This window comes from Oenanthe melanoleuca, chromosome 4, assembly GCF_029582105.1.
Source record: "Oenanthe melanoleuca isolate GR-GAL-2019-014 chromosome 4, OMel1.0, whole genome shotgun sequence".
In the NCBI taxonomy this organism is placed as follows: domain Eukaryota; kingdom Metazoa; phylum Chordata; class Aves; order Passeriformes; family Muscicapidae; genus Oenanthe; species Oenanthe melanoleuca.
This window is the reverse complement of record NC_079337.1, coordinates 13,738,922-13,766,397: the sequence shown is the minus strand read 5'-3', so window position 1 is coordinate 13,766,397 and position 27,476 is coordinate 13,738,922. Positions and strand designations below refer to the sequence as shown.

Below are 27,476 nucleotides of genomic sequence, written 5' to 3'. Positions count from 1 at the left end.
CCCGGATTTCCTGGAGATTATGAAAATTATTTCCTACTCTGACAGAGATTTTGCTTGGAGTGTAACTTTCATCAGATTTGTAGTCTGCATAAATACATAAGGTCTTCACTGTTGTTTTTCTTCTGCAAGAAGCAACACAAACTATGTAAACACCATAAAAATATTTAGGATGAGTTTGTTGCTAGCTTGCAATAACTAAGGATTTAAATGTTCTGGAAATGAATCTAAGTGTGCCTAGTGATTCATAAGAAACTTGCTGTTGAAGAACTAGGTGATTTTCCACATTACATTATGCACACATATTGATTGATTTTCACTTTTCTCCTTTGCCTGCCTTCAGAAATGTCAGTATACCAAGAAACAGATGCCAAGCAAGCACCTGTACATAATGAAGCTTAAGTTAGGCTTTTCAAATATGGGCTCTCCTATTAGACTAAGGCCTCCTCAAGAAAGTAAATAAAAAAGGGGGACAAACATCTCAAGTTTGGTTAAAAAAAATACTGAAAGGATCTTACACAGGATGGTATAAAAAAAAGGTTTCTCAAACTCATAGGTTACATAGGAGTAATCTACGCTCAAATGACACTCAAAGACACAAAATCAGGACATAAGTCACTTTACATGAGTAAATGTGTTGCTTTCACAACAGATCCTTTTCATTGCTTATTTAGGCATTTAGTGATCATAACATTTGAAAATCTCATTTTTAGAAATGCTGATTTCTTACCAGTTGGGTAACAGAACTAAGCCATGAGTTCTTGGCACTTCCAGAATTCCTATCTTGTTGAATGGTAATCAATATGAAATTACACAAAACACCCTAACCCACAGGGAGTACATTTTAATACCTAAATTGGATGTTCACCAAATGAGGCTGTGATCCATCTGACTGCCAGTAAGTTTCTAGATTATCATCTCGTAACTGATCCACTCCAAATCCTAAGAAAAAGAAAATGTGATAATCTTAAACATCCCACTTCTGTGATGCAAATGTAGCTCTTCTTCAACTGTTACAAATTAATGTCTTCCAAGCTATAACATATTAGGAAATGTTTCTAGATATCGAAGGTGCACCTATGCTTTTCTGATACAAAAACTGAAACAGAGGAATCTGAAGAAGTTCAATACTGCTGAGGTCTATGGGGTGCAAATCCATGTCAACATGTCCTGGAATTTCAAGTGGTTAAGTAGTAATTCATACTGTTGCCAGAGCATTAATTAACAATCAGACTTTTTCATCTGCTGTGTAACTTAACTGCTGAACTAAAGAAAAATCATTAGCAGAGACTATTCATTATAAAATTTTAGCCAAATGTAACATTTTCTTTTCAAATCATGTCCTGAAATATTTTTGCTTTTTCAAGTACTAGCTAGAACAGGCAATAAATGGCAAAAACAGTATTCCTAAAATTTAATGTCATCACATTTTAAGAAGCAACTCCACCTTTGTATTTTCTATTCCCTCATTATCTGTCCTTTTACTAATCACATCCTTTTATTGATTCCACACTATTATAGTGATTATCCACACTAGTTGCAGTTCTAAGACAGCAGCTGAGGTTTAATCTGCAATAAAAAATTTCCCTCAGCCTGTTTAAGCAACAAAACCATGAGACATTTTTCTCCAATATTACAGGATTTCAGATCAAAGTCATTCAGCCTAAACACAATATTGTGACATAAAGGGGTCTCTGTCCCTAGGCTGCAGCAAGACAGCTGACCAATTAACAACAGATATTTCTGAAATAGCAACTCAACCACCCCAAAGGGAAAGAACACATATTTTCAGATATTTTGAGCAGGTATCACTAACTGCACCTCAGGACCACAGGTTCATTTTACTTGCAGGGTTTTAGGGCCACCCTGTAATGGCTGAGCCCACACAAAGTTACAAAGTCTAGGTAGAACATTTAGGTCACCCAGCTGCATCGTCATCCTTAGCTAAAAATGGAAGACAGCTAGACAAAATGCCAAAGAATGGAAACAATTTCACTGTGCTGGGTGTGATTCTGCTCACATGGCTTAGTTCGTTCACTATGCAAATAAAAAAAAATAAAAAAAGTAAAATATGTAAGAGCTCTGTTGAGCTCATATGAGATAGTTCCCCATGGCAAGATTTCTGATACAGTTATAACTTCCATATTGTATCACATATAGAGAAGTCCAACATTATTTGTAGTGACTACAGCCTACACTACAGCAGTTTTACTGCTGTGGATGTCTTCCTTCCAAAACATAAATGTACATTCAACTTTTTACATTATTGTTGTGATTTACCTGGCTTACAGGATGAAAGGGACCAAACTGCTTGTGAGCCTATTTCTCTAACAGTACCAGTCCTCTCTAACTGCTTTGGATCAGCACCAGGTGGGGTCTTGTTTGGGGTAGTCATTTCTAGTGAGAGAAAACAAGTGAGTTAGTTGATGTATTTTTAGCTTGATTGGAAAATTAAAGTATTTTGCTTGTTCACATAGTTTAATTCTTTGGCCTCACACTTTTATAAGCACCTACAGAATATATGGTTTATAAATATATACACATACATTTTTGCATGTCTGTTTTATTTATATATATAAAGTAATATGTACAAATATATATATCTAATTTGTGTATATATATATAATTATATATATATAAAATATATATATATAATTTGTGTAATATATCTAAGAGGTATATGTATGTTTACATATATGTAAATTTTGTGTCCTTAAGAATTCAAAACATAATTGGAACATTCCTAAGACATACTTTACCTGTATCACTCTAACTTATTCATACAGAGTTAGTCAGGGTTTCAGAATTTGGTTTTTACGGTTCTGTTCTTTAAGAAATCAAAATTTAAAATGTTGATTTAAAGGAGAGCAGTACAACTTCATTCTCTTCCAAATATACACTTAAAAGTTCTCTTAATGTACAAATTCAGAAACTAGAGCAAGAGATACTTCTCCCCTAAAATAGGAAATGGAAGTTTAAACAAACTGTATAATTTGCAGCAATTGGTTATAGCCACCTTTATTCATGGACCATTTCCTTAACACTACAACTTCATCATGTGGAATAATTAACTTGTGATTGCTCAAGTAATCCCACTCAGTCTCAACACCCAGACTATCACCACATATGCGACAACTTAATCAAGTTCCATTTTGTATACTACAGAGCACTTTACCAGCACTTTCTTAGGAAGTAGCTTAAAATATTTGAAAAAAAAAAGAAAAAAAAATCCAGAGAAACGTAAGTTCCACATAAAAAAAAATACATTAAAGCTTAAAATTAAAAATAGAGTGCTAAGGAGTCAGGGAATTAGAGCTGACCTCTCATCCTTTGCTTACAAGCATGACATCGCGTTATGCTCTGCTAATCTCAGAAAAAGTCTTCCAGTGCCTCTCCCAGAGAGCAAATAAGGGACTGAGTTATGCTGGGACCCACAGGATCCAGGCCTTACCCATTACAGAACTGACACCAGGGAGAGACAACTTTTTCTATGTAAAATGACTCTGCAGCTAAAAATTCTTTGTGGAACACAGGAAATCTGAATTCTGTAGCACACCAAACACTTCCTATTGGCCCCTGAGTACTTTCTTTTAATTTTGCAAACATACGACTTGAGACAGATATTTTACCTGCTTTCTCATATACAAGACTGCAGTCCTAACTAGTATAAACAAAATCTGAAGAAATAATTGCATGTGTAGAAAAATCTAAATACTGACAACAAGTGGCACAAAAGGCTTCAGACAAAATCGTGGTTCAAACACCATCCTCTCAGAAAAGTTGGACACCACACAGCTAATCCTACAGATGTCATATATATTCACAGCCATATTAATTCTAATGCTATCTAAAAAAAAAAACCTGGAAAAAAAAAAAAAATCACAAAACATTTAGTTCACAGCTACTTGAAAAGCAAACATTTTTTACAGTATCATGGAATGATTTGGAGTGGTGAAAGGGACCTTCAAAAATCATCTAGACCAACCTCCATGCTACACCAAAATTGAAACCATGTTTATTAAGCTTTGGGGAGACTATTATCCTATTGTGAATTTTAAAGCTCAAATGACCTTCTAATACAGACCACAATTTTTTTTTTTACTTTAGTGACAGTGAACTAAGAGAGGCTAAGTTGCATTCATTTTAATTCTCAGATTTACACATTTACCAAAAATACTGTTTTTCCAACCTCAAAAAATACACATAGAAAATTCAACCTCACTAAGTAAAGCTGAATATTTCACTTGTAATTCAAGTGATCACATCTCAAAAACATTATAGAAAACATCACTCAAATATTATCACCAGCCAGTCTTGACAGACTTTTAACTTCAAGAGAAAATGAATGAAAAACCTCAAATCCCACCCTTAAGACACAAGGACTACACAAACATCCCATCAAAACCCACCAAAATTAGATAAATCACAGAAATTACACTGTTCACTCAGATTACAACACAAAGTTGATTACACATGCTTTTAGAAAAAAAATTACTGGAATTTTTAAAGGGATGCAGAATCCCTTAAGCTAATGATGTTGAGTTTTCTTATGAGCTTCAGCACACACAGCAAAGTTCTAAATAACTTAGTAATGTAAGACTTATATTGCACTGGTTCTCAAAAGTTGGAGGCATACATTTTGGGGGTCTGAAATATACAGCAAGAAACACCATTCAAGTTTCCTACTGCTTTAAACTGAGCTTACTTCTTTCTATCTAACAGGAAAAGGTTCTCAAACCCCAAAATTTCAACTCCAAACCACTGCTGTCAAATAAATCAGCCACATATTGTGAACTAGTGATGAGAAAGATTGAAAATTTTCAATAGTTGAACTATATGAGTTAGATTTTCATGCTCAAGAAGCTCCCCAGTACCCTCAGAACTTTCAAATGTGAAAGCTGATAGAAGTACTAAGGAAAAATCATGGCAGCAACAGGCAAGCTCACTCAAGTAACACTTCGGACATTTTACTAGCAGAAGTAAAAGTACCTCACTTTAAACGAGACATCAATACTTAGCTCTAAAAGGAATTTAAATCACCTAATAAAATTTTTCTTTGCTTTTTCAGGCTGTGTAAAAACAAGTAATTTTTTTAGAAGGCCTTCTTCTTGACATGTGCTGAAAAATAGAAAGACACACTGCATCTTTAGAAGTATTGGCTGGAAACATCTCTGATTTTCCAATTCAGTTATTCCAAAAGATCATTAACAGGCTGCTGTTTCCTTATTAACAGCATGAATATATGAACGTCTTAATGACATGATCAAGGCTTTCATTTTCCATTCTGTGGTTTGCTGAGTTTATCTTGATCCTTGGATCAAGACAAAGCAGCAGCTTTTTCACCCCCTCCTTGAACTCTTTATCCCTTATCTTCCTCCGAGAAGTTCCCTCTTTTCCGAAAAACATCCCAGCCCTGTGAAGTAACAGCCAATTGAAGATGTTTTAGCAAACACAGTTTATGAAAAGAGTGAAATGGATTTAAATGGTTGGACAGTCTGCCTTCCCCAACCAAAGCAACCAGGTTGTTCTCAGGGTACCAGCAGGAGTCAACTTTAAATGGAGCACATCTGGAAGCAAACCCTTGTGTAAGCACACAACACACCCAAGAGGAGATAACTGAAGGATACATCATGGGTCTTCCCTACTAAAGCTCCATAAAAATCCAGGTTCAAGGAAACCTGCAGATTTCAAAGCAGTTTCGCCCTATAAAATCTTGTAATTTCATCACATTCTGTATGCACTGTTTAAATACAACCTATAAGGGCCCTTGAGAGACCTGACTCTGAATGACAGATGTCTGTCCACACATTTACTTCTCTGGCAAGAGATCTGTGGATACTCAGCTTCAGGTTTCATCAACCTAAAAGCTAAAAGTTTTCCTTCAGCATCCAAATCAAGTATCACCTTCTAAGAACAAGAATCTCTTGATCTACAGAGAACTCAAAGACTGGATAAGCACTGGCCTTTACCTTCTATTGATGTGAGTGAGCTCATCAAATTTGCTCTTAGTTTCTTCTTTTCCAGTCTAAGCCTGTCAAGCTCCCCTCACAAAGTTTAATAAACATAGTATTCTTGCAGAGTCTAGGTATTCAGGACTATTGTTTAAAAAAATAATCAGACAATTTTAGCTAAGGCCCTTTTTCAGCAGAGTGATCATTTCTCTTGTCTTTATATTTACTTATACTTGTTAATGTGACAAAGCATTACCCAGCTAGTTGAAATAACATAATTTTAAATTAATATGGGTTTTTCTATGCATTACAGGACTTAAATGCAGTATAAATGCCCAGTATTTTCTGGGATACTATTTGCTGTTCACTGACACCCTTTCCACTAATCAGGCCTTTGATTTTTATTTCTGTGCTCTCTTCCTCTCTAACAGTTCTGTTAACTGAGCTTAGTTACACTGATTTCCAACCTGCTACCAAGCTTCTCAAGATGTTTCTTAATTCCAACCCTTAGCTGTACAGTGCTTGCAGTCCTTTCAGTTTTGTGTTCCACATTACAGGAAAGTGAAAATACATTCAAAACCAAACTCTCCCGGAGCACGTTTCATGACACCCCGTTTAAAAGTGAGGTATTTATAAGTCAGATTCAAAAGCTCTTTAAAAAGTATTATTTTTAGAGCACATTACAGTAGCTTGAACAGGGGCAGAAATCTTGTAAAACTCAAGGCAGACTCCTCATATTCCCTCCTTATTAAGTGCATTGGCTACTGTAAAAAACAAGTTCTATCCAGACTACTCTCAACAAATCACACTAGAATATTTCCTGTGTGCACACTGATTTTAATTGTCCTCTACTTATGACAAATTCCCTTCCCAAATCACTTCCTCGGAATCCTTCAAGGGATCAGAGATCATCTGGCTTTTCTCCTTTTTAAAAAATCTTTTTAAGAAGTATTACTCTGATTGCATTCCAGTTTTAGCAAATATCTGGCTACAGCCTTTCCACAAAAACTGAACAAAGGCTGCACTGACTACTTCAACATTCATAAGACTGTTTTACCTCTTCTTAAGAGAAGGGAATTTCATACCTAAGATTCCCTGACTTTCTTAACTACACTACTCATTTACAAGCTCTTGTCCCTGCTCTCATTTTCCTTGGCTTTGGACCCTTGCTTGTCTAAGGCCTTTAAAGATCTCAAGATATATCCAAAAACCAGTCTCTTACAATGCTTCCTATTTTTTAATCAGATAGAAGATTAAATATTAAATGCCCAAATTACTAATGTTTAATTAATATTTAATAATGACAGTGTTCAACAGCACCCTATTTCAACTAGCTCACCTGTACATTTGATCCCTCAGATTATTCTCTCAATACAATTTTAATAAACTTACTATTTTACTCTCCCTCCAGTGCATTGCTTTAGGCCTATTAGTGAAAATTACTAGTCTTTCATTGTCAAAAAAATTTCATTAAAAATAAAGATAACTAAAATAATTATGTTAGCAATTTTATACATATATTCCTAATAAACCTAAAAAAATACTTCTAAAAAAATATATTTTTGTGAAAGCCCAGACTTTCCAAAGTTACCTGGTAAGGCTACAAGCTGTTCCTTAAAGGAGGCGAGCACATCTTTACAAGGAGAGTTTAAGTGCAAATATTAGGTGGAAGCTGTCTGAAAACCAAGAGCAACCAGAGGATGAAGCCGCTTTGAAAAACCAACTGGTAGCCGTCCCCACATGACTTGTTTGTAAGGCTTTCACTCAATATTAATTAAATTAACTATAATCATAACAATTATAAATAAATATAACGAAAATTAACCAGGTTTACAACACTATATTGTGGCCGTGTCCCCCAGGCCTACAAACCTCTTTAGTATCGGAAATAAAGCAGCAGCAGCACCTACTCACGGCCGCGGGCCCCGCCGGATCGATCCCCGGCCCGGGCTCCGCTCCCCGCCCGCGGGGACGACGCGAGACCCCCGCACGCACCCGACCGGGCAGCCCCCACACCCGGGGCGAACACGCCACCTCAGCCAGCCGAGCTTCTGCCCGGTCGGGACCTTCTTCTTCCTCCTCCTTCTCCTCCCCTCACAGCCCCGGCAGACCCGCAGCTCCCACCTTTCCCACCTGATCCCGCCGGGAACAGCCGCCGCCGCCGCGGAGGGGCCGCAGTGCGCGCGCGCCGCCCCGCCCGCTCCCCTCAGGCGCCGGGGCCGCCCCTCCCCTCACACGGCGCCATGGGCGGGGCGGCGGCAGCGCCGCGTCCCGGCTGCTCCGGGGCGGGAGCGAGACCGGGGCGTGCTCGGTGCTGGGCACGGAACCCGAGCTCCCGAGGTGGGCTTCTGGAAGTGCTTCCCCACGGGAAGGAAAGCGCGTAGTCCCAGTGTCTCAGATGTCTTTACCTGCCCAGGGCAGGTAAAGGCCAGCAAGACTTTGGTCAATCCGTGGGCATAATCGTTATTGGGGATGGTATCCTCAGTGAGGTGACGGGCTCCCGAAGGAGAATGACAGTTCTTCCCGATGGGAATGTAGCCCCAGTGTTCCAGGTGCAGAAGACACGCTGCCCAGGGCAGGTAAAGACTAGCAAGACCATTCTATCTTGGTACCTTTCGCGTATCAATCCCCTGGCGTATCCGTTATTTGAGCTCAGTTCCTAATGCCGAAACCGCGGTCGTGAAAGGGAATGGCAACACCTTTCCTTGAGAATCACCCGGTCTAGCTGTTGCTGCTGCCCGCCACCACCTGCCCAGGGGAGGTGGAGGCCAGCGAGACCTTTCTGTCCTGGGAACGCGCCGTGCCGACCCGGGGCTCCCCTCAGAGCGGAGCCGCCGCTCGCGGGGTGGATTCGGGGCGCTCGGGCGCTCCGACCCGTCCCGGGAGGCTGTGCTCCCTCCTCACGGCCGCGCTGCAGGTCTCCATGGTGAGGAGAGCCGCCCTTTCCTCCTCTGCTGTCTGTCCCCGGCGAGGGGCCGTCCTTCCTTTCCTTCTCTCCCCTCCTCTCCGTGGCGCGCGCCCAGGCCCCGCCCCCGGGGCCCGACGGCCATCTTGGCCGGGTGGCGGCGGCGGCGCGAGCACGTTGCGCGCGCGGGCCCGCGCGCGGGATCACCGGACGCCGTTCCCCCGCCGCGGCGCGAGGGCGCCGCGCGCTCCCAGCCCTGCTTCGCCCCCCGGCCCCGCCGCGCCCCCCTCACAACTCCCGGTAAGTAACGCCGGGGGGCGATTCCCACCTTCCCGCACGGGAATGGAGGCGGCACGGAGCGGGCCCCCCTCCTCATGCCGTGCTGCCGGCCCGGCCTGGGCGGCGGCCTCACCCGATCCACTGTGGGAGAAGGGTCGGCTGGCCGCGCCCCGCCCGGGCCTCAGGGCCGGCGGCTCCCGGGGATCGCGGTTCGCTGCCGGCGTGGGCACGGCCCGGGCCGGCGCTACCCGCACACGCGGCACGTCATCCCCGGCGCCTCGGGTTTGTGCCAGCCGGGGGCAGAGAGCGCCGTCCCTGCGGGAATGGCTTCCCTGTGCGTGCAGCGCGGGATACTCGCCTGCTGGCGGTGCCGGCGTGGCCTGGCTCTGGGAAGGGAACGCCGGCATTTTGCTCCTGGGAAAACGGGGAACTTCCTCCTCGAGGTGTGGGGGGAAGCCGTATTTTGCCTTCTTTTGGGGGAAGCTCATATCCACGTGGGTGCTTATGGGGCGGTGAGGGGATCAAGCCTTCTTGCAGGTGCGATAAGATAGCGGGGTAAGGCCATGTTCTACGAGCCGTGTGTAAAAACAAAAGAAGTCGGCAGGGCTTTTCTCAAGGACCATGATGGTGGTTCCTGCCTGGAATGCACTTGGATACTTCACCTGCAAGTTGCTGTGACAATTTTCACGCCGTAATTTAAGTTTCCCTGCTGTGGATCCTTCCATAAACTGCAGTCCTAAACCAGTGGTCGTGAAGTACTTTTATTAGTTGCATTAGATTGCTAATTTCTGGGTTCGTTCTCACGCATTTCACTTCACGTTAAGAGGAAATGTTAAAGATTGTGTGATAATTAATACTGCTCAGCACAAGCTAAACACACCCACTCGTTGTGCAGCGTCAGTATATTTGACCATACTCTTTCATGTTAACATATTTTCTTATTCATGTCGTGTCTTATGAGTAACATAGTGATTTAGGGAAATCTGGGACATGTCTAAACTTCTTTTTTTATATTGTTTCAGTTTCTAAAACAAATGTCAAGACCTTAAGCACAGACTAGTTCTTGTATAATTTACTATTGTTTCTGCTTTGATACTTAGAGATGTAGTGATCTCCCATATGCAGTTTGAAAGTATGTTTTATCTTTCATTAAAATTTTCTTTGGGTATTCTAGTTCTTGGCTTTCTTGTTCTTGTTGTAGTGTGACTGTATGTAGTCCATCAGCAGTGGAATTGAGAGGCAGTTCTTGAGCTTATTTTCAATGGCAGCTGGAAATATTGCCCATCCTCACTTCTTTCCACAGCTTTCTCTCTGAGGTCTGTTGCAGTGTAATTTTATCAAGTGTTCACTGGTTTTGTGCAAAGTAACTAAAGCATGGCGCAATTCTGAACCCAGATCTTGCCTTCACATCTTTCATTGAATAATCTCTGATTCTGTTTCAGTCTTCGTTGACTTTCAGTATTTATTTTTCATTGTTTAAGCTGAATAATCTTTCTTGGTCATAATTGCCTTGACTTAGTAAATTATAATTTAGCCCTAATGCCTGTGAAATAAAAAAATATTATTAATGCAAGCACTTGTTCCACAGATTGTACATTGTTTTTGCCTTCTGTGGCAGATAGCAAGGTCTGCATGTGGGCTGGTTTTTTTGGTTTTTTTTTTTTTTTTTTTGTAATCTGGTGTGTCAGGGTGTGCAGCAGCTGTGTCTGCTGGCTGCCTAAGATTGCTGACTTAGAATGCTTGTGATAACATGTTTTGTGTCTTTCTTTTAGATATGTTTGATTTTTTGCATTAAGTGAACATAATGGGCAGGTTTTGGCTTCAATAGATGACACAGGGTTTTTAGAACATTCTTTTTTTTCTCTAGCCAGCAGTTTTTAGTCATTCTCTCCTTCCTTCATATGTGTTGGCTGTCCATTCTGGGTAGATTTTCTGCAGCCACACCATCACCATCCACTAATTCAAAACAGCTCTTTATCCTAGTAGTTAGTAGCAAATTAATATTTTCTTACTCTGTTTTTTATTCTGTTCTTCTTTATATGGAAAGGAGAAGCAGTCATGAAGTCAAATGCTTCTGAGTACTGGTTTCTCCTGCCCCTAAAGTGCTGACTACACTGGTATGTTGTACTGTAACATCAGTGTCCTGAGAGTTCTACATTTGTTCTTGGAATCAGACCATCCTATTCCTTTTGTTAATTTAAATGCCACTCAGCTAACTGGGTGTAAATATGTAACTTAAGTTCAGTCTGGTTTTGAACAGTTTGTTTATTTGTTTCTGAGTTCTAAGTAGGTATTAATATTTTCTTCTATATACAGTTGTCATTGTAGACATCAGCACAGTCCTGGAAATATTGCAGAAGTTACAGGAGTCACGATTTATTTTTTTCTGAAAATGGTTAAGACCACTAGAGAGTTTTGGATAAACTGGCACTTCTGTCACATAGATGGGAGCAGAGTGGGAGGGAGTGTGTGTCTTCATGCTGCTTCATTGCTTCTATTCCCCCAACCATGTGCTCTTAATAAATGCTTAGTGTACACATTTAATTCTCTCACTCCTTCAAAACTATTCACCACAGAGGGGCATTCTCCCATGTGAGTTAGAATTAGAAAAAAACCCAAACTTGAGCTGTTCCATTGCTTATCAACCATAGTCTGATTCAGCAGTGAGTGTAAATTTCAGTCTGATTATCCCACCAAGACTGTGGAAAGCTCGCTGAGGAGGTTGGCAAGAATTGCTTGGTTCAAGCCATATTTGCCTTGGTGTTTGAGAGCAGCCCCACTGTCCTGCTTTGGAGCTCCAGGCTAAACTCCAGCTGGAAGGGTGTAGGGTGGGTGTTTGAGGGGAGGTGGCCGGGCTGCTCTCAGCACTGCTCAACAGGGACCTGGAGCAGGGCTTGGGGGGCTGGTGGGGGCGCCCTGATGAGCAGGTTTGCCTTCTGGGGCTCGCCTGTGTAACCCACAGAACTGGTTCACTGCTGCCTACAGCTTAGGTGGAAGATGTACAGTAGTCTGTGCTCAGGCCTTGGAGAAAGGCCTGGACTACATTAAGCACTTCCTTTGGAAAACAGAGAGGGAATGATTCACCCCGAAATATTCTTCATACTGTAAACCGCAGGATTTTAGTGAAAAGCACTGGGATGTCTTCCCAAGGAATGTATCTTTATTTGAAGCAATGACAGCATCCAGTATCTGTCCCCAAGAAAATTACCCTGGCTCAAGCACTTGTGTAGTATTCAAAAATAAGGCTTTCAGGTTTTTTTTCTGATGCATTAAAATGAGAACTGCAGACTCAGTATTCCATGCCCATTGGCGTGGTCTACATATGCAATTTCAATGTTCAGCCCTACTTTGTCAGTCTGGTCTGACAACACAAAACTGTTGAATCACTTTTTTTTTTTTTTTTTTTTTTTTTTTCAAATATTCAGTCATTTATTTGAAAGCATCAGCTGTTTTGATAGGACTTTATGGCTTAGGAAAGTTAAAATAGTAAAGAAAAACAAAGAAACATAAGTAGAAACTGCCACAATAAGATATAGTTATATTCATTTATAGGTGATGAAGAATATCTTTTGACATTAGTTTAAAAATACTTTGGAAACTGAATAAAGGAATAAGACTACGACTTTTAAAAGGAACCACTTAAAATTATACCTGTGGTAGTACTAGATTTAAGGATATAATAACATCTGCTTTTCTGACCTTTGCTGTTGGATATCCATCTTCCAGATACTGCAGGAGTATCTGGAGGATTCCTTCCAACTGAAGTTGGAAGGGTAGAGTTTAACATGAGAGATGTGCCATACACCTGTTTTATCCTTGTTCTTTCAGGAGTTTGCAAGTCACAACCTTTCTTCATCCAATAGCTGTATGTAGTAAATATAGTCTGTAAACCTCTGCAGGATGCTTTGGTTTGGTGAAGCAAAGAAAATAGAAAAAAACTGCTGTTAATTAGAAATGTTAGAATCCTTTGAATGAAACTGCACCTTTGCACTGTGTGGAAAACCTGAAGTATTTCCAGATTCCTTCCCAGTTGTATTATTGAACTACTGATGCTGCATTGAAAGGATTTTGAAACATGCATCATCTGAAGGGTTGCCATCCCTCTATTTAGTGAGATAGAAATGCTTTGTACTTTATGGCATTTATTTTTACCAAAAAAAAAAAGGTGTTTGTCATCTGACATCTTAAAATCTTCCAAGAGCCTCATGATTCAGTCATCTTTGTTGTTCTGGATCTGGAGGGAGTTGTCTTCAGGTGTGCCTTGTTCATAGGAAGACGAAATTCATTATTATTGTTATTTTCAGTATTATGAATTAATATAGTAAAGGAAATATAGATGTACTTTAAAAATACATTCTACCTTTTCTTATCTATCAGACTTAAAGTTAAAATTCTCTGCCATTCCCTCCATTTGCTGCAAGCTGTACCAAGTCCCACTACAATCCAGTACTTGTCAATGTACACTACAAAGAGCTAAGCAGGGAAAGAGGGGCTTGTAGAGAGGAATACAAGTTGTAATTTCACTTCTTTGCATGCTTTTATTTGTGATTTCAGGAGTATTTAATAATCTTGTACTTCACAGAATTACAGAGTTTTTTAGGTTGGAAAAGACCTCTAAGATTATTGAGTCCAGCCATTAACCTAGCACTGGTCCCTAACCTCTATCTCTGAGGGCCACATGTGCATGTCCTTTAAATACTTCCAGGATGGTGACTCCACCACTTCCCTGAGCTGCCTGTTGCAATGCTTGTCCACCTTTCAGTGGACAATCTAAACTTTCCCTGGCAAAATCTGAGGCTGTTTCTTCTTGTCCTGTCTCTTGTTATTTTGGAGTAGAGCCCAATCTCCCGCCTTGCTATACCCTCCTTTCAGACAGCTGTAGAGAGTGATAAGGGCTCTCTTGAGCCTCCCTTTCTGGACTAAACACCCACAGCTCCCTCAGCTGTTCCTCAGCCCTGTGCTCCAGACCCTTCCCCAGTTCCACTGCCCTCTCTGGGCTCGCTCCAGCCCCTCAGTGACTTTCTTTAGTGCCCAGAACAGGACACAGCACTCGAGGTGTGGCCTCAGCAGTGCCCAGTACAGGGGAACAACCCCTGCCTGCTCCTGCTGGCCACACTGTTGCTGATCCAGGCCAGGATGCCATTGGCCTTGGCCACCTGGGCACTGCTGCCTCATGTTCAGCTGCTATTGAGCACCCCCAGGTCTTTTTCTGCCAGGAAATTTTCCTTACAGTGTGCTCCAGCCTGTGGCACTGCCTGGGGTGGATGTAGCCCAAGGGCAGGATCCAGCACTTGGCCTTACTGATCCTCAGCCCATGGATCCGGCTTGGCCAGATCCCTTTGCAGAGCCTTTCTATGTTCTTTATAAAGAATTTCACTCATTTTTATTGAACTCTATTATAGGCATTGATACCATATTAGGAAATGCAGAATGTAACTGTAGTTATTCAAATACCAGTGAAACTCAAGATTAAAGAATCGAACATCATCATGAATGTCTGCTCACATTGCCTAGTTTACTTTTTATATGCAATTACAAATTTTCACTTTGAAAACTGGTTTACATTTCACACTGTTTTAATCCTTTACTACAGAATATTGGCATACAGTTTGTCTACTAATCATGTCCTTGGAGTAATAGTTGTGGTCACAATTTGACAGAGTGAACAAGGGTGCTTTATACAAGGTGACTTGTAAAACCAAAATTTGGAGCTGTATATATTCTTATGTTCTTACTACAACGTGCTTTTTTTTGGAAACATCCATTTTCAGATGTAATCACAATTTTACTTTTACACTGGAAAAATAGTAATGGGATGGAAAGTTGATGTTAAAAATTTGTGCAGTTGCCTACACATCAGTACCTTTGTTATTTGTAATTCTGACTTTGCTCTGTTTGCCACATTGCTTAAAGGAGAAAAAAAAAATAATTTTGCACTTTTCATCTCTGCACCCCACTAGCAATAACTTATGATGTTGTTCTCTGTGCTTTTCAGTAACATGCTCTTTTATACTTTCTATTTTCTTTTTTTTTTTTTTCTTTAAGGTCTGGAAGCCTCCCACTACTCCTTATAATTGGTGTATGTGTTTAACCCTAAATTGTGCATTATGGCAGACAAATTAACAAGAATTGCTATAGTCAACCATGACAAGTGTAAGCCAAAGAAATGTCGTCAGGAATGCAAGAAGAGTTGTCCTGTGGTTCGAATGGGTAAGAGATACAAAGTAACAAAGTATTGAAGCAATTGGAGACCTTTTAAATCAGTTCTATTAGAAGGAACCGGCTTTTTATAACTGATAGATTTTTGTGTATCATTCAAGCTTCTTTTTTTCATAAAGCCTTTGAAAATGTCACTAAAAGCATAAACATTTCTTAGTAATAATGACACTTCTCAAGCCTTTGGATAATCTGAAGCTTCAATGAACATGCATCAGTTGCATGTTCCTCTGTGGAATTTAGTAGGCAAGAATTCTGATTTACCAGACACTTTACTGACCTAATCTTAATTTTTTCACCAGGAAAACTTTGCATAGAAGTCACATCGCAGAGCAAAATAGCATGGATTTCAGAAACTCTTTGTATTGGTTGTGGTATTTGCATCAAGGTAAAAATTAAACTGCTTTATTTAAAGTACTAAATTTTCCTTATTTTGCTATTATATGTTGTTTTGTTTCCTTGACTAATACAGACCAAGTTAACTTACTGTTTATAGAAAGTGAAGAGCTGTGTCACTGGACTAAACTGATTGGGTTGCACCGTGTGGGTTTTGTTTGTGGCTTTGTTTTTGCTTGGCTTTGTTTGGGTTTTTTGTTTGCTTATGTCTGTAGACACCTAACAGCAGAAAGATGTTTTTTGTGAAAGGTGGAGAATATATGCAGCGTGCCTTATTTGTATTGTAAAATGACAGTCTAAATTGCAGACTATTAATTTTAAAAATGTAGTGTAGAGCTTCCTTGGCAGATTGACCATGTAAAGGAAATTTGGTAGAAATCCATTTAAAAATGCAAATGCACAGCTGGGTGCAGTACGAAACATAGACTTTTGGTAATAAATTGTGTGCACTAATAATCTGTAATTTATTTCAATTCCAGAAATGTCCTTTTGGAGCCTTGTCAATTGTTAACTTACCTAGCAACCTGGAGAAAGAAACAACGCATAGATACTGTGCCAATGCCTTCAAACTTCACAGGTATTTTACTTATCAAATATCAACGTAAAAGAGACAAAAAAATCTGAAGTTTTTGGTAGCATAAACATAGTGCACATATAGGTAGAAGGTAGTTTTCCTAACATCCAATCTAAACCTCCACTGGTGAAATCTGAGGCTGTTTCTTCTTGTCTTGTCTCTTGTTACTAAGTGTTCTTGGTTCTTACACCACTAGCTTACTTTTAGAATGTTAATTGCATTTTTCTTATTAAAAGTATTATTATGAAATAGAGATTGTTTTATGAGCTGCTATTTAAAAACAGACTGCCATTAAATATTTCTTATGATCTTCTGTTTTTAAAGAATTTGATATCATTTGGGTTAGATATTTGCAAGATAACAAAGGCTGTAATAATCAGAAATCTGATAATTGGTTGTAATATTTACTTGACCACTAAATGTTGGTATGTGATGGCATAAATATAACACAAACTTCCTAATGTTTTGTACAGGTTGCCTATCCCTCGTCCAGGTGAAGTACTGGGATTGGTTGGAACCAATGGTATTGGAAAATCAACTGCCTTGAAAATTTTAGCAGGAAAACAGAAGCCAAATCTTGGAAAATATGATGTATGTATCAGCAATAGAATAGAGTTAGCATTTTAGATAGCTGGGTTTACATTTTTTGGGGCTGAATGTTTGTATCTGGGAATGTGATAGATTTGTGGGGATGTTGGCTCTTTGTCTATTGACAGCCAGTGATTTGCTCCACGCAGGACCAATAGTAGAAGGATATTGCTAACAAAGACTTACTTGCAAATTGTTTGTGTCTGTCAAGAAAGATAAGGCTACTAATTGTAATTGTAACTCACAAAAGCTAAAAATCAGAGGTGGGTTTCTGTCTTGAAGTCTCACTTAAGTTAAGGGCTTGGGTTTTTTTTAATACCAGTCTTTCAAAAATGTCAAGTTTTTCTCCCTGCGTAATTTACCTGTTCTCAAAAGAGATTTCCATAGCCCAAGTATTGGAGTTTCTTCTAAGTTACCTTTGTTTTTATCTAAATGGCTCAAGTGTCTATGAGCACTTACCATGTATCCTTGGGATCTCTTAGGCATTTTTATCTTTAATTCTTTTGAGGAAGATTTCTTATAAAGTATATTATTATTACTGGAAGTTGTGGTTGAAAGTATTTCCCACTGTACACTTGAATACTGAACTCTGAAAGATCTTTAGTTTCTTCATGTTGCTAGTTACTTAGAAATAAGATTTTTGAGAGCCAGACTTAACTTGTAATCTGCTGGTATTCATGGAAATTCATAATCCATTTTCCTATGTGTTTACTCCAAGTCAAACTGCAACCAGTGAGCAAAATATTTTACAAAGACTTCTTTATGTAGCACTACTCCAAAGAGTGAAAACATTCGAGAAAGGGCATAAATAATAACTATTAGGAGTCCTCTTAGCAATATTACAGATGTTACTTTCTTACCTTCAAATTGCACAGGGGCAATTGAATTCTGATGCAAACTTTTGTCCTTCAAGAAGCACTTTTAAGAACAAGTGTGTTCAAACTTTCTTCAGCAGTTTCTTTACCTGGAGGAGTAATGTTTTAATAAACTGTTCATTTCATGGCTGCTACCTAAAGCTGCAAAGAAATAATAATTTCCCAGCTACATTTTACATTCTATTTCAAGTTTGGTTTATATTATTTTGTGGACTTCTTGTTTCAGGTGGTAGTATTGCAGAAATAGCAAAACTTTTGACTTTCTGAATGTGTACTTAATTGAATTACCATGCTTCCAAAGTCAGACTTTGCTGTGAAGGAGCCATATCAGTATGACCACAGAAACACGTGGTATGAATTGAATCTTCCATGTTGCTTCTGTTCTAAAACTGACGAAGCATTTCCTCTGTGTATTTGCTTGGTTTGAAAATATGACTGTGTCAGTCTGATTCCATACTGTTTATCATCAAAGTAATTAACTCGGCACCCCTCAGAGTAGTACAGTGTGCAAGGGGGAACTTTTTCCTGGGTGATTGCTCTGAACGGTTCCTTTTATTTTCAATTGTCATTTTTCCTTTATTTTCTCCTTCTGTTTCCTTGGAAATGTTTGCTAGAAGCAGAGAAGATTACCAGATTTGTTACATCTTCTGTGCAAGTTTGTGCTTTTATCATTCCAGTCCTTTTCCTTTAGATCAGATAGCTAATAAGTGTGGTTACACTAATCCGTGCTGTCGTTTTCCCCATGAAGTTGTTTCAGTAGCTTCTTAACTGTGCAAATTAATTTTTTTTTTGAAGGCTAGTGAAACCTGGACAAAAAGGGTCTATAAACTTTGTTTATGGAAAGTTTTTGGGGATTTTTTTGGTGTGTTATCTTTTAAGCATATTCTTTTGCCTTATTGACTGGAATTTAAAATTAGAGTTTCTTACTATGTTTTTGAATGTTTTAAGTAAACCCAGGCTTTAATTTTGTCACAGGATCCACCTGACTGGCAAGAAATTTTGACTTACTTCCGAGGATCTGAATTACAAAATTATTTTACCAAGATCCTGGAAGATGACCTTAAAGCTATCATTAAACCTCAGTACGTGGACCAGATTCCTAAAGCTGCAAAGGTGAGACATTTCATGATTTAATAGAAAGCTGAGAGCTTCTTCTGTAGTACTTCACATGTATTTAAAGGTTGTATTTAGCAGCATAATTCAAAACTATCTATAATTTTTAATGTAGGTTTGGGGTTTTTTTGTTATTTATCATGTAGGGAACAGTGGGATCAATTCTGGATAGGAAGGATGAAACTAAGACACAAACTGTTGTATGTCAGCAGCTTGGTAAGTAATCAAATTTTAAAGCATTTGAGAAGTTCATATTTACTGAAACAATCGAATATGTAAATTATACCAACTCCAAAAAAAGAGAAAAAGTAAAAGTGCTTTAGTGTAAAGCCCAGGGCATGCTATAATATAAATAATACTTTCTGGTGGCAGACTAGTTGATACATGCTATTTAACAGAATCTAATGCAATTTCTGTTTCATAGTAGAAAGTGCTTATTTTTAAATCTGGAAAAATTCCATTTAACATCTGCTGCTCTTGCTTGCTCACAAATGTGGCAAAATCTGAGCATCCCCGTCAGGAGAACCCCACTGCATGTTAAAAATGTTATCCTAATATACCACACTCCCCCCAAAGCTTGTATAATCTAATTTTAGTGGGAGTAACACTGACTTCTTAGATTAATACAATTAATAAGAACATCTGCATAGTCCAGCCCTAGTGATGTTTTTCAGGTGTTTTGTATTTAGTTGTTACTAAATTTAGTCGTTGCTAAATTCACAATGACATTCTTTTTGGTGAAACTGGGTAGTGAAGGTGGGGCTGCCATTATGCCACCAGGTACGTGGGCTTTGAGTCCCACTTAATTTATTAGTGACACAATCTGTTCTTGAAATGTGGTGCTCATTAAACTGCTTAGAAAATACCTGCTTCACCCATCTACTGTAAGGTTTGAGGGACTTGATTTTCCTGAAAATCAGAAGTCTTCAGTCAAGTTTGACAAGTAACACTTTCAGAACTGGTATAGTTTATTTTTAGGGCCAGAAATCTTTACCAAATACATGGTGGAAGAATAAATAGAAATGTAATCCTTCTGCTTGATAAGCAGCAGCCATGAAACTAATGCTGCAGAGAAGCCATAGTTTGCTGTGACTTAGTATTGGCAGTATGATTCTGATGCTGTATAAAGTGAATGCTTATTCTCTGTTTTCTTTTCCTCTCTGTAGAATGTTTGCTATTAGTTTATACATGTTTCTGTAGGTAATAAAAATATGGATTCTTATGTTGGTTATAACATGCCTAAAATTAACCACTTATTCGCAGACTTAACACACCTGAAAGAAAGAAATGTTGAGGACCTTTCAGGAGGAGAACTTCAGAGATTTGCTTGTGCAGTTGTTTGCATTCAGAAGGCTGATATGTATGTTTAATTTACTTCTGTTACACATTGCTTCTAATAATGTCTCAGAATATAGTCCTCAAACTTACACTTATTCTTAACAATAATACTGCTGTTTGAAATATCTTTAAATATATTATAATTTTTAAATAATGTTTAAAAATTATTTGAAAAAAGTTGTCATCAGCTGAAAGCTATATTTACTTCATGTGTAATCTCTGGATTCTGTATATTTTTATTTATTTGAATGGAAATAGCTGATTTCAGAAGCCAGTATTAGATTTCAGCATCACAACCTCATAACCTCTCCCTAATTCCACCTAAATGTATCTTGTTGGACAGCACACCTCCCGTAGCCTCTCTGAATGAGAAAGGTACAGCTGCTTCCCCATCTCTTGGAACTTGAGTCCTTCCTCTCCTGTCTTGCAAGCAGAAAATTACTGTCTAATCTTTGTTGTGTCCTGACTCCTTGGGACCAAGAAAGCAAAATCAGAAGAGTTACAGGGTTTTGGTTTTTTTGCTTTCATTTTTGGTTGGTTGGTTGGTTTTGTTCTGCTTGGGCTGCTGTTCTTGTTTGGTTGGTGTGAATTTCAAGTAGGTTTCCTTATACAGTTTTCTCTTTTTGGAAGATGGCATTCTTCCAGTCTTCTAAGGTATTTTTGCACTTTTCAGTTCATATTAAATTTAAGGTAACTCCGAGTGAATCCTAACTGCTGATTCTTGTAAACTTTAGATTAGTTTGTCAGAACTTTTGGCAGAGTAATACTTAACTCACTTGCACATGTCAGTCTACAGAGAATGAAGGCAGGTGTGCACAATTCTCATTTTTTGCCTTCCTTTCTGTTTAAATAATGATAATTTTTTATTTATGCATTTAGTAGTTGAAATGTTAATATTATGTTTGAATAAGTAGAAAGCTTGCATTCACTAAGACTTCACTCTTCCGTTTGGGATTAGCTTCATGTTTGATGAACCTTCCAGCTACTTGGATGTCAAGCAGCGCTTGAAGGCTGCCATTACTATCCGGTCCCTAATAAACCCTGACAGGTAAATACGAGCCTCAGATGTTTTGCCAGACTGTAATAATGCATGACTGCTTACAGAGGGAAGAAATATCCAGTCCATCCCCTCAGAAGTGCTTGCTTCTCAGTATCATACACTAACAGATGTTTCAAGTATTTTAAACCAGGAATACTCTATTATTTTGCATTTTGGAAACTTATTTCCTGTAGTTTCTTGTCGTGTTTGAAAATTTTGTAACAAGTATGGGAAAATATTGGTGGTTACTTTACACCTGAATATTGCTGTTTCATCCCTTTCTCACAAAGACTTTTATTTTCTTAAAATGTGCTAAGTATTTTTCACTCAAATCAATCAACATTCTTCCATTTACCGTAAATAAAGAAGCTGCTAGTTTACACTAAAGATGGACTTTCAGTTTATCATTCACGAGTTTATTGTACAGTTTTAAAAATGTTTGTGAGACATTTGAACTCTCTCCTTTTTAGTATAAAGTGAAGAAACCATATTAACTAAAAATCATGTTGATAGCTCTTGTTTATACGAGAGTAGAGTAAGAAAAAAAGAAAGAAAATGTTTTGCATTGAAGTAAGAAAGCGTCTCTCTGTCTCTGTTTTTCAGGTACATTATTGTTGTAGAGCATGATCTAAGTGTGTTAGATTATCTCTCTGACTTTATCTGCTGCCTGTATGGTGTGCCAAGTGCTTATGGTGTTGTTACCATGCCTTTCAGCGTAAGAGAAGGTAATTCTTGCCATATTTCTCTTTTTAAACATACCCAGAAAAGACAGCAAAATGTCAGTTTTATGCTGTAGAAACATGTCCTCTTCCTGTTACAGTTCAGCAATGAAAAAACTGTTTGATTTTCTTGCAGAATTTCTGTGTTACATGATGCTAAATTTGTAATTCAACCCAAAAGCCTTCATTATGAAATACCCTTTTTCTCTTGCTATGGACACCATTTTGATACTTGCAGGTGTTTTGTAAACAGTGGAGTTACACAAAAGACCCTGTAAGTAGTAGAGAAAGGGCAGGAGAGAGGTTTCACTGTACAGAGGTATGTAGTGTTCAACTGAATTGACCCCACTTGTAGTACAGAGACTCAGTAAAAACTGGCTTTGAGAGAGTGGGCCCAACAGCAGGATTCCTTTAAACCCCACACACATCATTTACAGCGGGTTTTCAGGAAGAGCTGCTCCAGCCATTCTGTAGTTTAGTAAGGCATTTCTTCATTCAATTTGCATAATGTGCATACCTTAAAAGAGTGGGTCTTGTTGCTTCTGTTACCATAGCATTTAAAATCCAGCATTCTCATTACCTGAATGGAATTTACAGCCAGGAATTGAAATTCTTTTTTTACTTTGTTACAGATCTCTTTTAATGATCTTTTTTCCTCCCATCATAGGCATAAATATTTTCCTAGATGGCTATGTTCCAACAGAAAATCTAAGGTTTCGAGATGCATCTCTGGTATTTAAAGTAGCTGAGACAGCTAACGAAGAAGAGGTTAAAAAGATGTGTATGTACAAATATCCCGGAATGAAAAAAAAGATGGGAGAATTTGAATTATCCATAGTAGCTGGAGAATTCACCGATTCTGAAATTATGGTGATGTTAGGGGAAAATGGTAAGTGCAATTTATGTTGGAAACTGCTGCTCCAGCCCTGAATATGCTCTTAAAGCCCTTCTTCACTTTGGAAGCTAGGCTTCAAAATTACTGGGTTTGAGTCATGTTGAGCTGCTTGTTACCTGGTGAAGATATCACAGCATGAGTCCCCTGACTAGAGAGAATGTGAAGTTATTGAATGTTAACAGTACCACTGTGTTTGTTATCCCATTTTAAAAACTTAGTGGCAGTTTTAAGATGCCTCTTCCATCTGAAAAATTGAGTAGTAGGAAGTGCTGGAAGTTAATATAGGAATTCTCAAAGCAGCCTAATTTTAAACTGCATTCTTTATTATAAATAGTCTTTGTTGTATCAGTGACTTAATTGTTAGAGGTCTAAATTACTGAAAAGTGACTAATGTGTAACTTTTATTTTAGGAACTGGCAAAACAACATTTATCCGAATGCTTGCAGGAAGACTTACACCTGATGAAGGAGGTAATGTGTTATACCAAGCTGAAACCTATGTGAAGATACTGGAAATTCTCTTGTTCACTTTATTAATTTTGTTTTTTTATAGGTGAGGTCCCAGTCCTAAATGTCAGCTATAAACCACAGAAAATCAGCCCTAAATCTACGGTACATTCCAGTCTTATTTATTAAGTATTGTGTTTGCTACAAAATGCACAGATATAAATTATTTTATGCCTATTTTATATCTAGATCTATTTTAGATAGAATATTTTTTTAATTCTGTTTCTGCTTGTTTTCTTGTGGTGCATAAAACTGAATAGCAACATTTTCCTTTTGCTAGGGAAGTGTCCGTCAGCTGCTGCATGAGAAGATCAGAGATGCCTATACACACCCCCAGTTTGTAACTGACGTGATGAAACCTCTTCAGATAGAAAACATTATTGACCAGGAGGTATTAATTGCTTGGATCAACATCCTCATTGTCTTAACTCTCAACCTGTATTTGAACTAAGCATGGCCTTGTTTCCCCCTACACCACCAGGTTCAGACACTGTCTGGTGGTGAGTTGCAGCGTGTGGCATTAGCTCTGTGTCTGGGTAAACCTGCAGATGTTTATCTGATTGATGAGCCCTCAGCATATCTGGACTCTGAACAGCGTCTGATGGCTGCCAGAGTCATTAAACGGTGAGTACACATGGAGGGCAAGGAACTGAAATCTGCAGTAGTACTAGAATGAGTTCACATTACTCTCTTTTCTTTTTTCCCTTAATTTCAGTTTCATTCTCCATGCTAAAAAAACAGCTTTTGTGGTAGAACATGATTTTATCATGGCTACATATCTTGCTGATCGTGTGATTGTTTTTGATGGCATTCCTTCCAAGAACACACTGGCAAACAGGTAAGAGATTCGTTGGGATTAAGTGAGACTGTCATCCCTACCTATGGAAATTTAAGCTGCATCCAAGGCTGTCCCAAGGGTTCTGACTTTTGTTTTGAATCATGGAACAGAAATTGGATTGATCCTTCCTTACAGGCCACCTAAACCAGAGTTGGGGCAGGGCTGGAGAACCTAACCAAACCCTCAAGAACTAGACCAGCCTTAAGCAACTGCATGACAGCTAAGTAACAATCAGAAGAGATCAAGGAATGAAAAAAGTACCAACCGTAAACTACCCTTCTGAAAATAACTTTCAGATGTATTAAAAGAAAGCACTGATACCTGTATGTAGATGTAGTGAAGGGCCAGTGTTGGTGCCAACATGCAGTGTGCATTGTTTTACTGTTTCAGAGCTGTCCCTTTTGATGTCTGCTTTTGTTCCTGTAAATAATTTCATGTAGATTACAGAGAGCAGCCTTATCAGAAACCAGGCTTTTAGAACAATGAGTACTTGGCACAAGCCAGATGAAGTAAACACATTGGTCTGCTACCCTGGCTTTGGTGATATTCCAAGAACACATACTGGAATTAAAAAAATCACATTCACTTATACTGAGAAAGTTGTGTTACAGTCTTTGTTAGTTTTTGCTTATGGTGCAAGTGTTGGAGTTTTTTCCTTGAATGTAAACAAGTATGCCAGCACACACATGTAGATACAAAATAAAATGAAAGTAAAGGTCACAGCTGGAAGGCACAATGAGATATTACTCTCATCCTTCAGCAGCATCTGAGACAGGGTTTGACTAAAAATGTAGAACGTCATGGTATGTTAAGTACAGCTCATATTTGCATTTCCAGACCTGAGTGAGCTCAGGATGGAGATCATATAAAGCTTCTGAAAATGTAGCTAAAATACTATTCTCTCTTTCAACAGTCCACAGACTCTTTTGGCTGGAATGAATAAGTTTTTATCTCAGCTTGAAATCACTTTTAGAAGAGACCCCAACAATTACAGACCAAGAATAAACAAACTCAATTCCATCAAGGTAAGAGAGGAGCACCTTTACATTACAGGAGGCATGATTATTTAATACAAAGCCAGATTTTAAAATATGGAACAAAATGTAGATTGACAAGGTAGTTCTGCTGTGCTGAAAAACAGCATGTGAAACTAGTAAGAGTAATTTTACTTATGTTCAAGTCTGCCAAAGACTACTTCAAGTAATGGTGACTTTCTTCTCTTCCCAAGGATGTGGAACAAAAGAAGAGTGGAAACTACTTCTTCCTGGATGACTAAATATTGAATCCCAGCATCTTTTTAACTGGTATCTAGACATGCATATTGGAATCTAAAGAGCTGTGATGAGATGGCTCAGATCAGGTTTTAGAACAATTAATCTTTTGGAGCTTAAAATCTCATGCTGCATTTAACATCTGAGATAGTAACCATAAACATCGTAGTCAGAGTAAAACTGCCACTTTCTATATTTTGGTGACACAGCCCTATTTTCAGTGTAATAATTTCAAAATAGATCACCTTGAAATTGTGCAAATGGGTCTCCTGATCTTTCAAAATTTAAGGGAGGTTTTCAATATATTCCACTCATGTACCAAGTACTGACTGAACTTCCTCATTTTAAAATAAAGCTCTTTTCTGTATAAGAGGGAAGTTTACTAAGAATGTCACGCTACAGGAGCAACTCCTCTTTTAAAAAGGCTGAATCTCTCTGGCTGAGGGTTTCAAAAATAAAATACCACCTAAGTTACAGCTCTTCTGTGGCACTGCAGAATTTCTTCAATTAATAATCAGAAGTGTGTATATTTGTATAATGTCACACACCCTTTTCTCACACTGTAGCTCAATGGAAGATGCAGTACAAAGAACATAAAGGAAGGTAGCTACACCTTTTTTTAATCATCTGGTCCTGTTCTCAGACCTAGTGAGATGAAAGTAATCAGTTAAATAATCTTAAAGAAATATAAACATGCTTTCCATCTATCCAGCTCACTCTTCCATTAAGTTTTTATAAGGCTGAGAGGCAGGAATTACTTTTTCCTAAAGTAAAAGCTTTGATCCTTACTATGACAAAGAAAAAAAACCAAAAAAACCTTGTTAAAAACTTAATTTATATGGAAGTAAGATTCTTCAGGGAGCCAGAAGGAAAATTTAAAGGTTCCTGCTTACTGTAAAAACAACTTGCAGCTATGTATCTTAAAAGTAAGAAAGGGTATTTTACATTCAACTGTTCTCTGCCTTCATTGGCATGTGAAAAACAGCAAAAGAAAACATGGCCTTGTTCCTTGTTTACATTTTTGCCTCAGAAGCTACATAAAGGAGTGGGGATTTTGGGGGGGTGGCTTTTTGCCATAACTTTGGCTGTACTGAGCATTATATACACACTACACCTCCGTGTTGTAACAGCAATGCACCTGTACTACAAGAGGCAGGGAGACTCCCTAAAGAAGTTCAGGTATTAAACACATCCTTACACAACCACCCTGGCCAGACAAAATCTTCCAAAGGCTAACTAAACTTGTTCTCTTCAGCACAGCTTAACTCCCTTTGGACTGGAGTTGTGCAATCTTCTTTTAATCAGTTGTAATAAGGATAACGTAAAGATGTGGTTCAGCTGTGTGTCACAGCTCATTATATGCCGAATGCTACATATATTGCAGGAGGATTCTGCAATCTAAAACATCTTGCCCTAGGCCAGAGGTTGGGCCAATCAGTCTACTACTCCTTCTGCAAGAGAGAAAACCAGACTTTCTGGACCAGCATTAGAAAGATATATCTACACCTTCCAGTCCTTCACTGTCCTAGCATAGCAAGGCACTGTAAGTCCAGCTGAAAGAAGGTGGGTTTTAGAAGCAAATTCTGAAAGCACATCCCTCCCAGTTACTGCCATGCCTCTCTTCCCCAGTGTTTCCTAACAGATTTCTGTAGGAAGTGTTACTGCCTTCACTCTTGCAACAAAGCTTGTGATGAACTACCTGCTCTAGGACAGAATTAGTTCAGTGACTGCTGCACAAATTGGGGGTACAGCTGGAGTTTAGAGTTTAAAATTCACCAGTAAACTCAACAAGCAGCCCTCTTTACAACAAGTAGCCCTCTTTATGTTTTTAAAGGGGTTGAAATAAACAGAGAATCACAATTGTAACAACAGTTAAATATCTCAGTGCTTGCTTCATTCTCAACCTGAAAAGGTTTGAAACCGTGAATACATTTCTGAATGAAAAAGTATTTAGATGAAAAAAAGAAAAACCAAAA

General features: G+C 38.8%; 2 protein-coding genes across 6 annotated transcripts in view; one reads left to right on the top strand and one right to left on the bottom strand.

Annotated features, from left to right (window-relative positions):
* Window positions 1-9,544, bottom strand: part of ANAPC10 (anaphase promoting complex subunit 10) — a 33,178-nt gene extending 23,634 nt beyond the window's left edge. The window contains exons 1-4 of one of the 5 annotated variants that reach the window (XM_056490817.1): window positions 9,182-9,396; window positions 2,278-2,394; window positions 849-939; window positions 2-122 (exon numbers count right to left, since the gene is read on the bottom strand). In XM_056490817.1, the coding sequence (XP_056346792.1) occupies window positions 2-122; window positions 849-939; window positions 2,278-2,392 (327 nt within the window). In that variant the 5' untranslated portion in view covers window positions 2,393-2,394; window positions 9,182-9,396. Of the gene's footprint in view, window position 1; window positions 123-848; window positions 940-2,277; window positions 2,395-7,539; window positions 7,625-8,072; window positions 8,162-9,181 lie in introns of those variants that run through there. The other 4 variants (XM_056490820.1, XM_056490819.1, XM_056490821.1 and 1 more) reach the window with 4 other exon arrangements.
* Window positions 8,975-27,470, top strand: ABCE1 (ATP binding cassette subfamily E member 1). The gene is made up of 18 exons (XM_056490815.1): window positions 8,975-9,153; window positions 15,178-15,342; window positions 15,651-15,736; window positions 16,224-16,321; window positions 16,792-16,909; window positions 18,757-18,894; window positions 19,041-19,110; window positions 20,158-20,254; window positions 21,191-21,280; window positions 21,875-21,996; window positions 22,658-22,879; window positions 23,296-23,355; window positions 23,438-23,496; window positions 23,672-23,782; window positions 23,873-24,015; window positions 24,107-24,229; window positions 25,143-25,254; window positions 25,458-27,470. The coding sequence occupies exons 2-18, from the start codon at window positions 15,240-15,242 to the stop codon at window positions 25,503-25,505; spliced, it is 1,800 nt and encodes a 599-aa protein (XP_056346790.1). The 5' UTR covers window positions 8,975-9,153; window positions 15,178-15,239; the 3' UTR covers window positions 25,506-27,470.
* Window positions 27,471-27,476: the final 6 nt, after the last annotated feature.

Bases quoted from the DNA above. Each gene is read 5' to 3' on its own strand.
- ABCE1 (XM_056490815.1), top strand. From the start codon at position 15,240: ATGGCAGACAAATTAACAAGAATTGCTATAGTCAACCATGACAAGTGT. The intron at 22,880-23,295 runs GTAAGTGCAATT...CTTTTATTTTAG, and splicing joins GGTGATGTTAGGGGAAAATG to GAACTGGCAAAACAACATTT. The intron at 23,356-23,437 runs GTAATGTGTTAT...GTTTTTTTATAG, and splicing joins ACTTACACCTGATGAAGGAG to GTGAGGTCCCAGTCCTAAAT.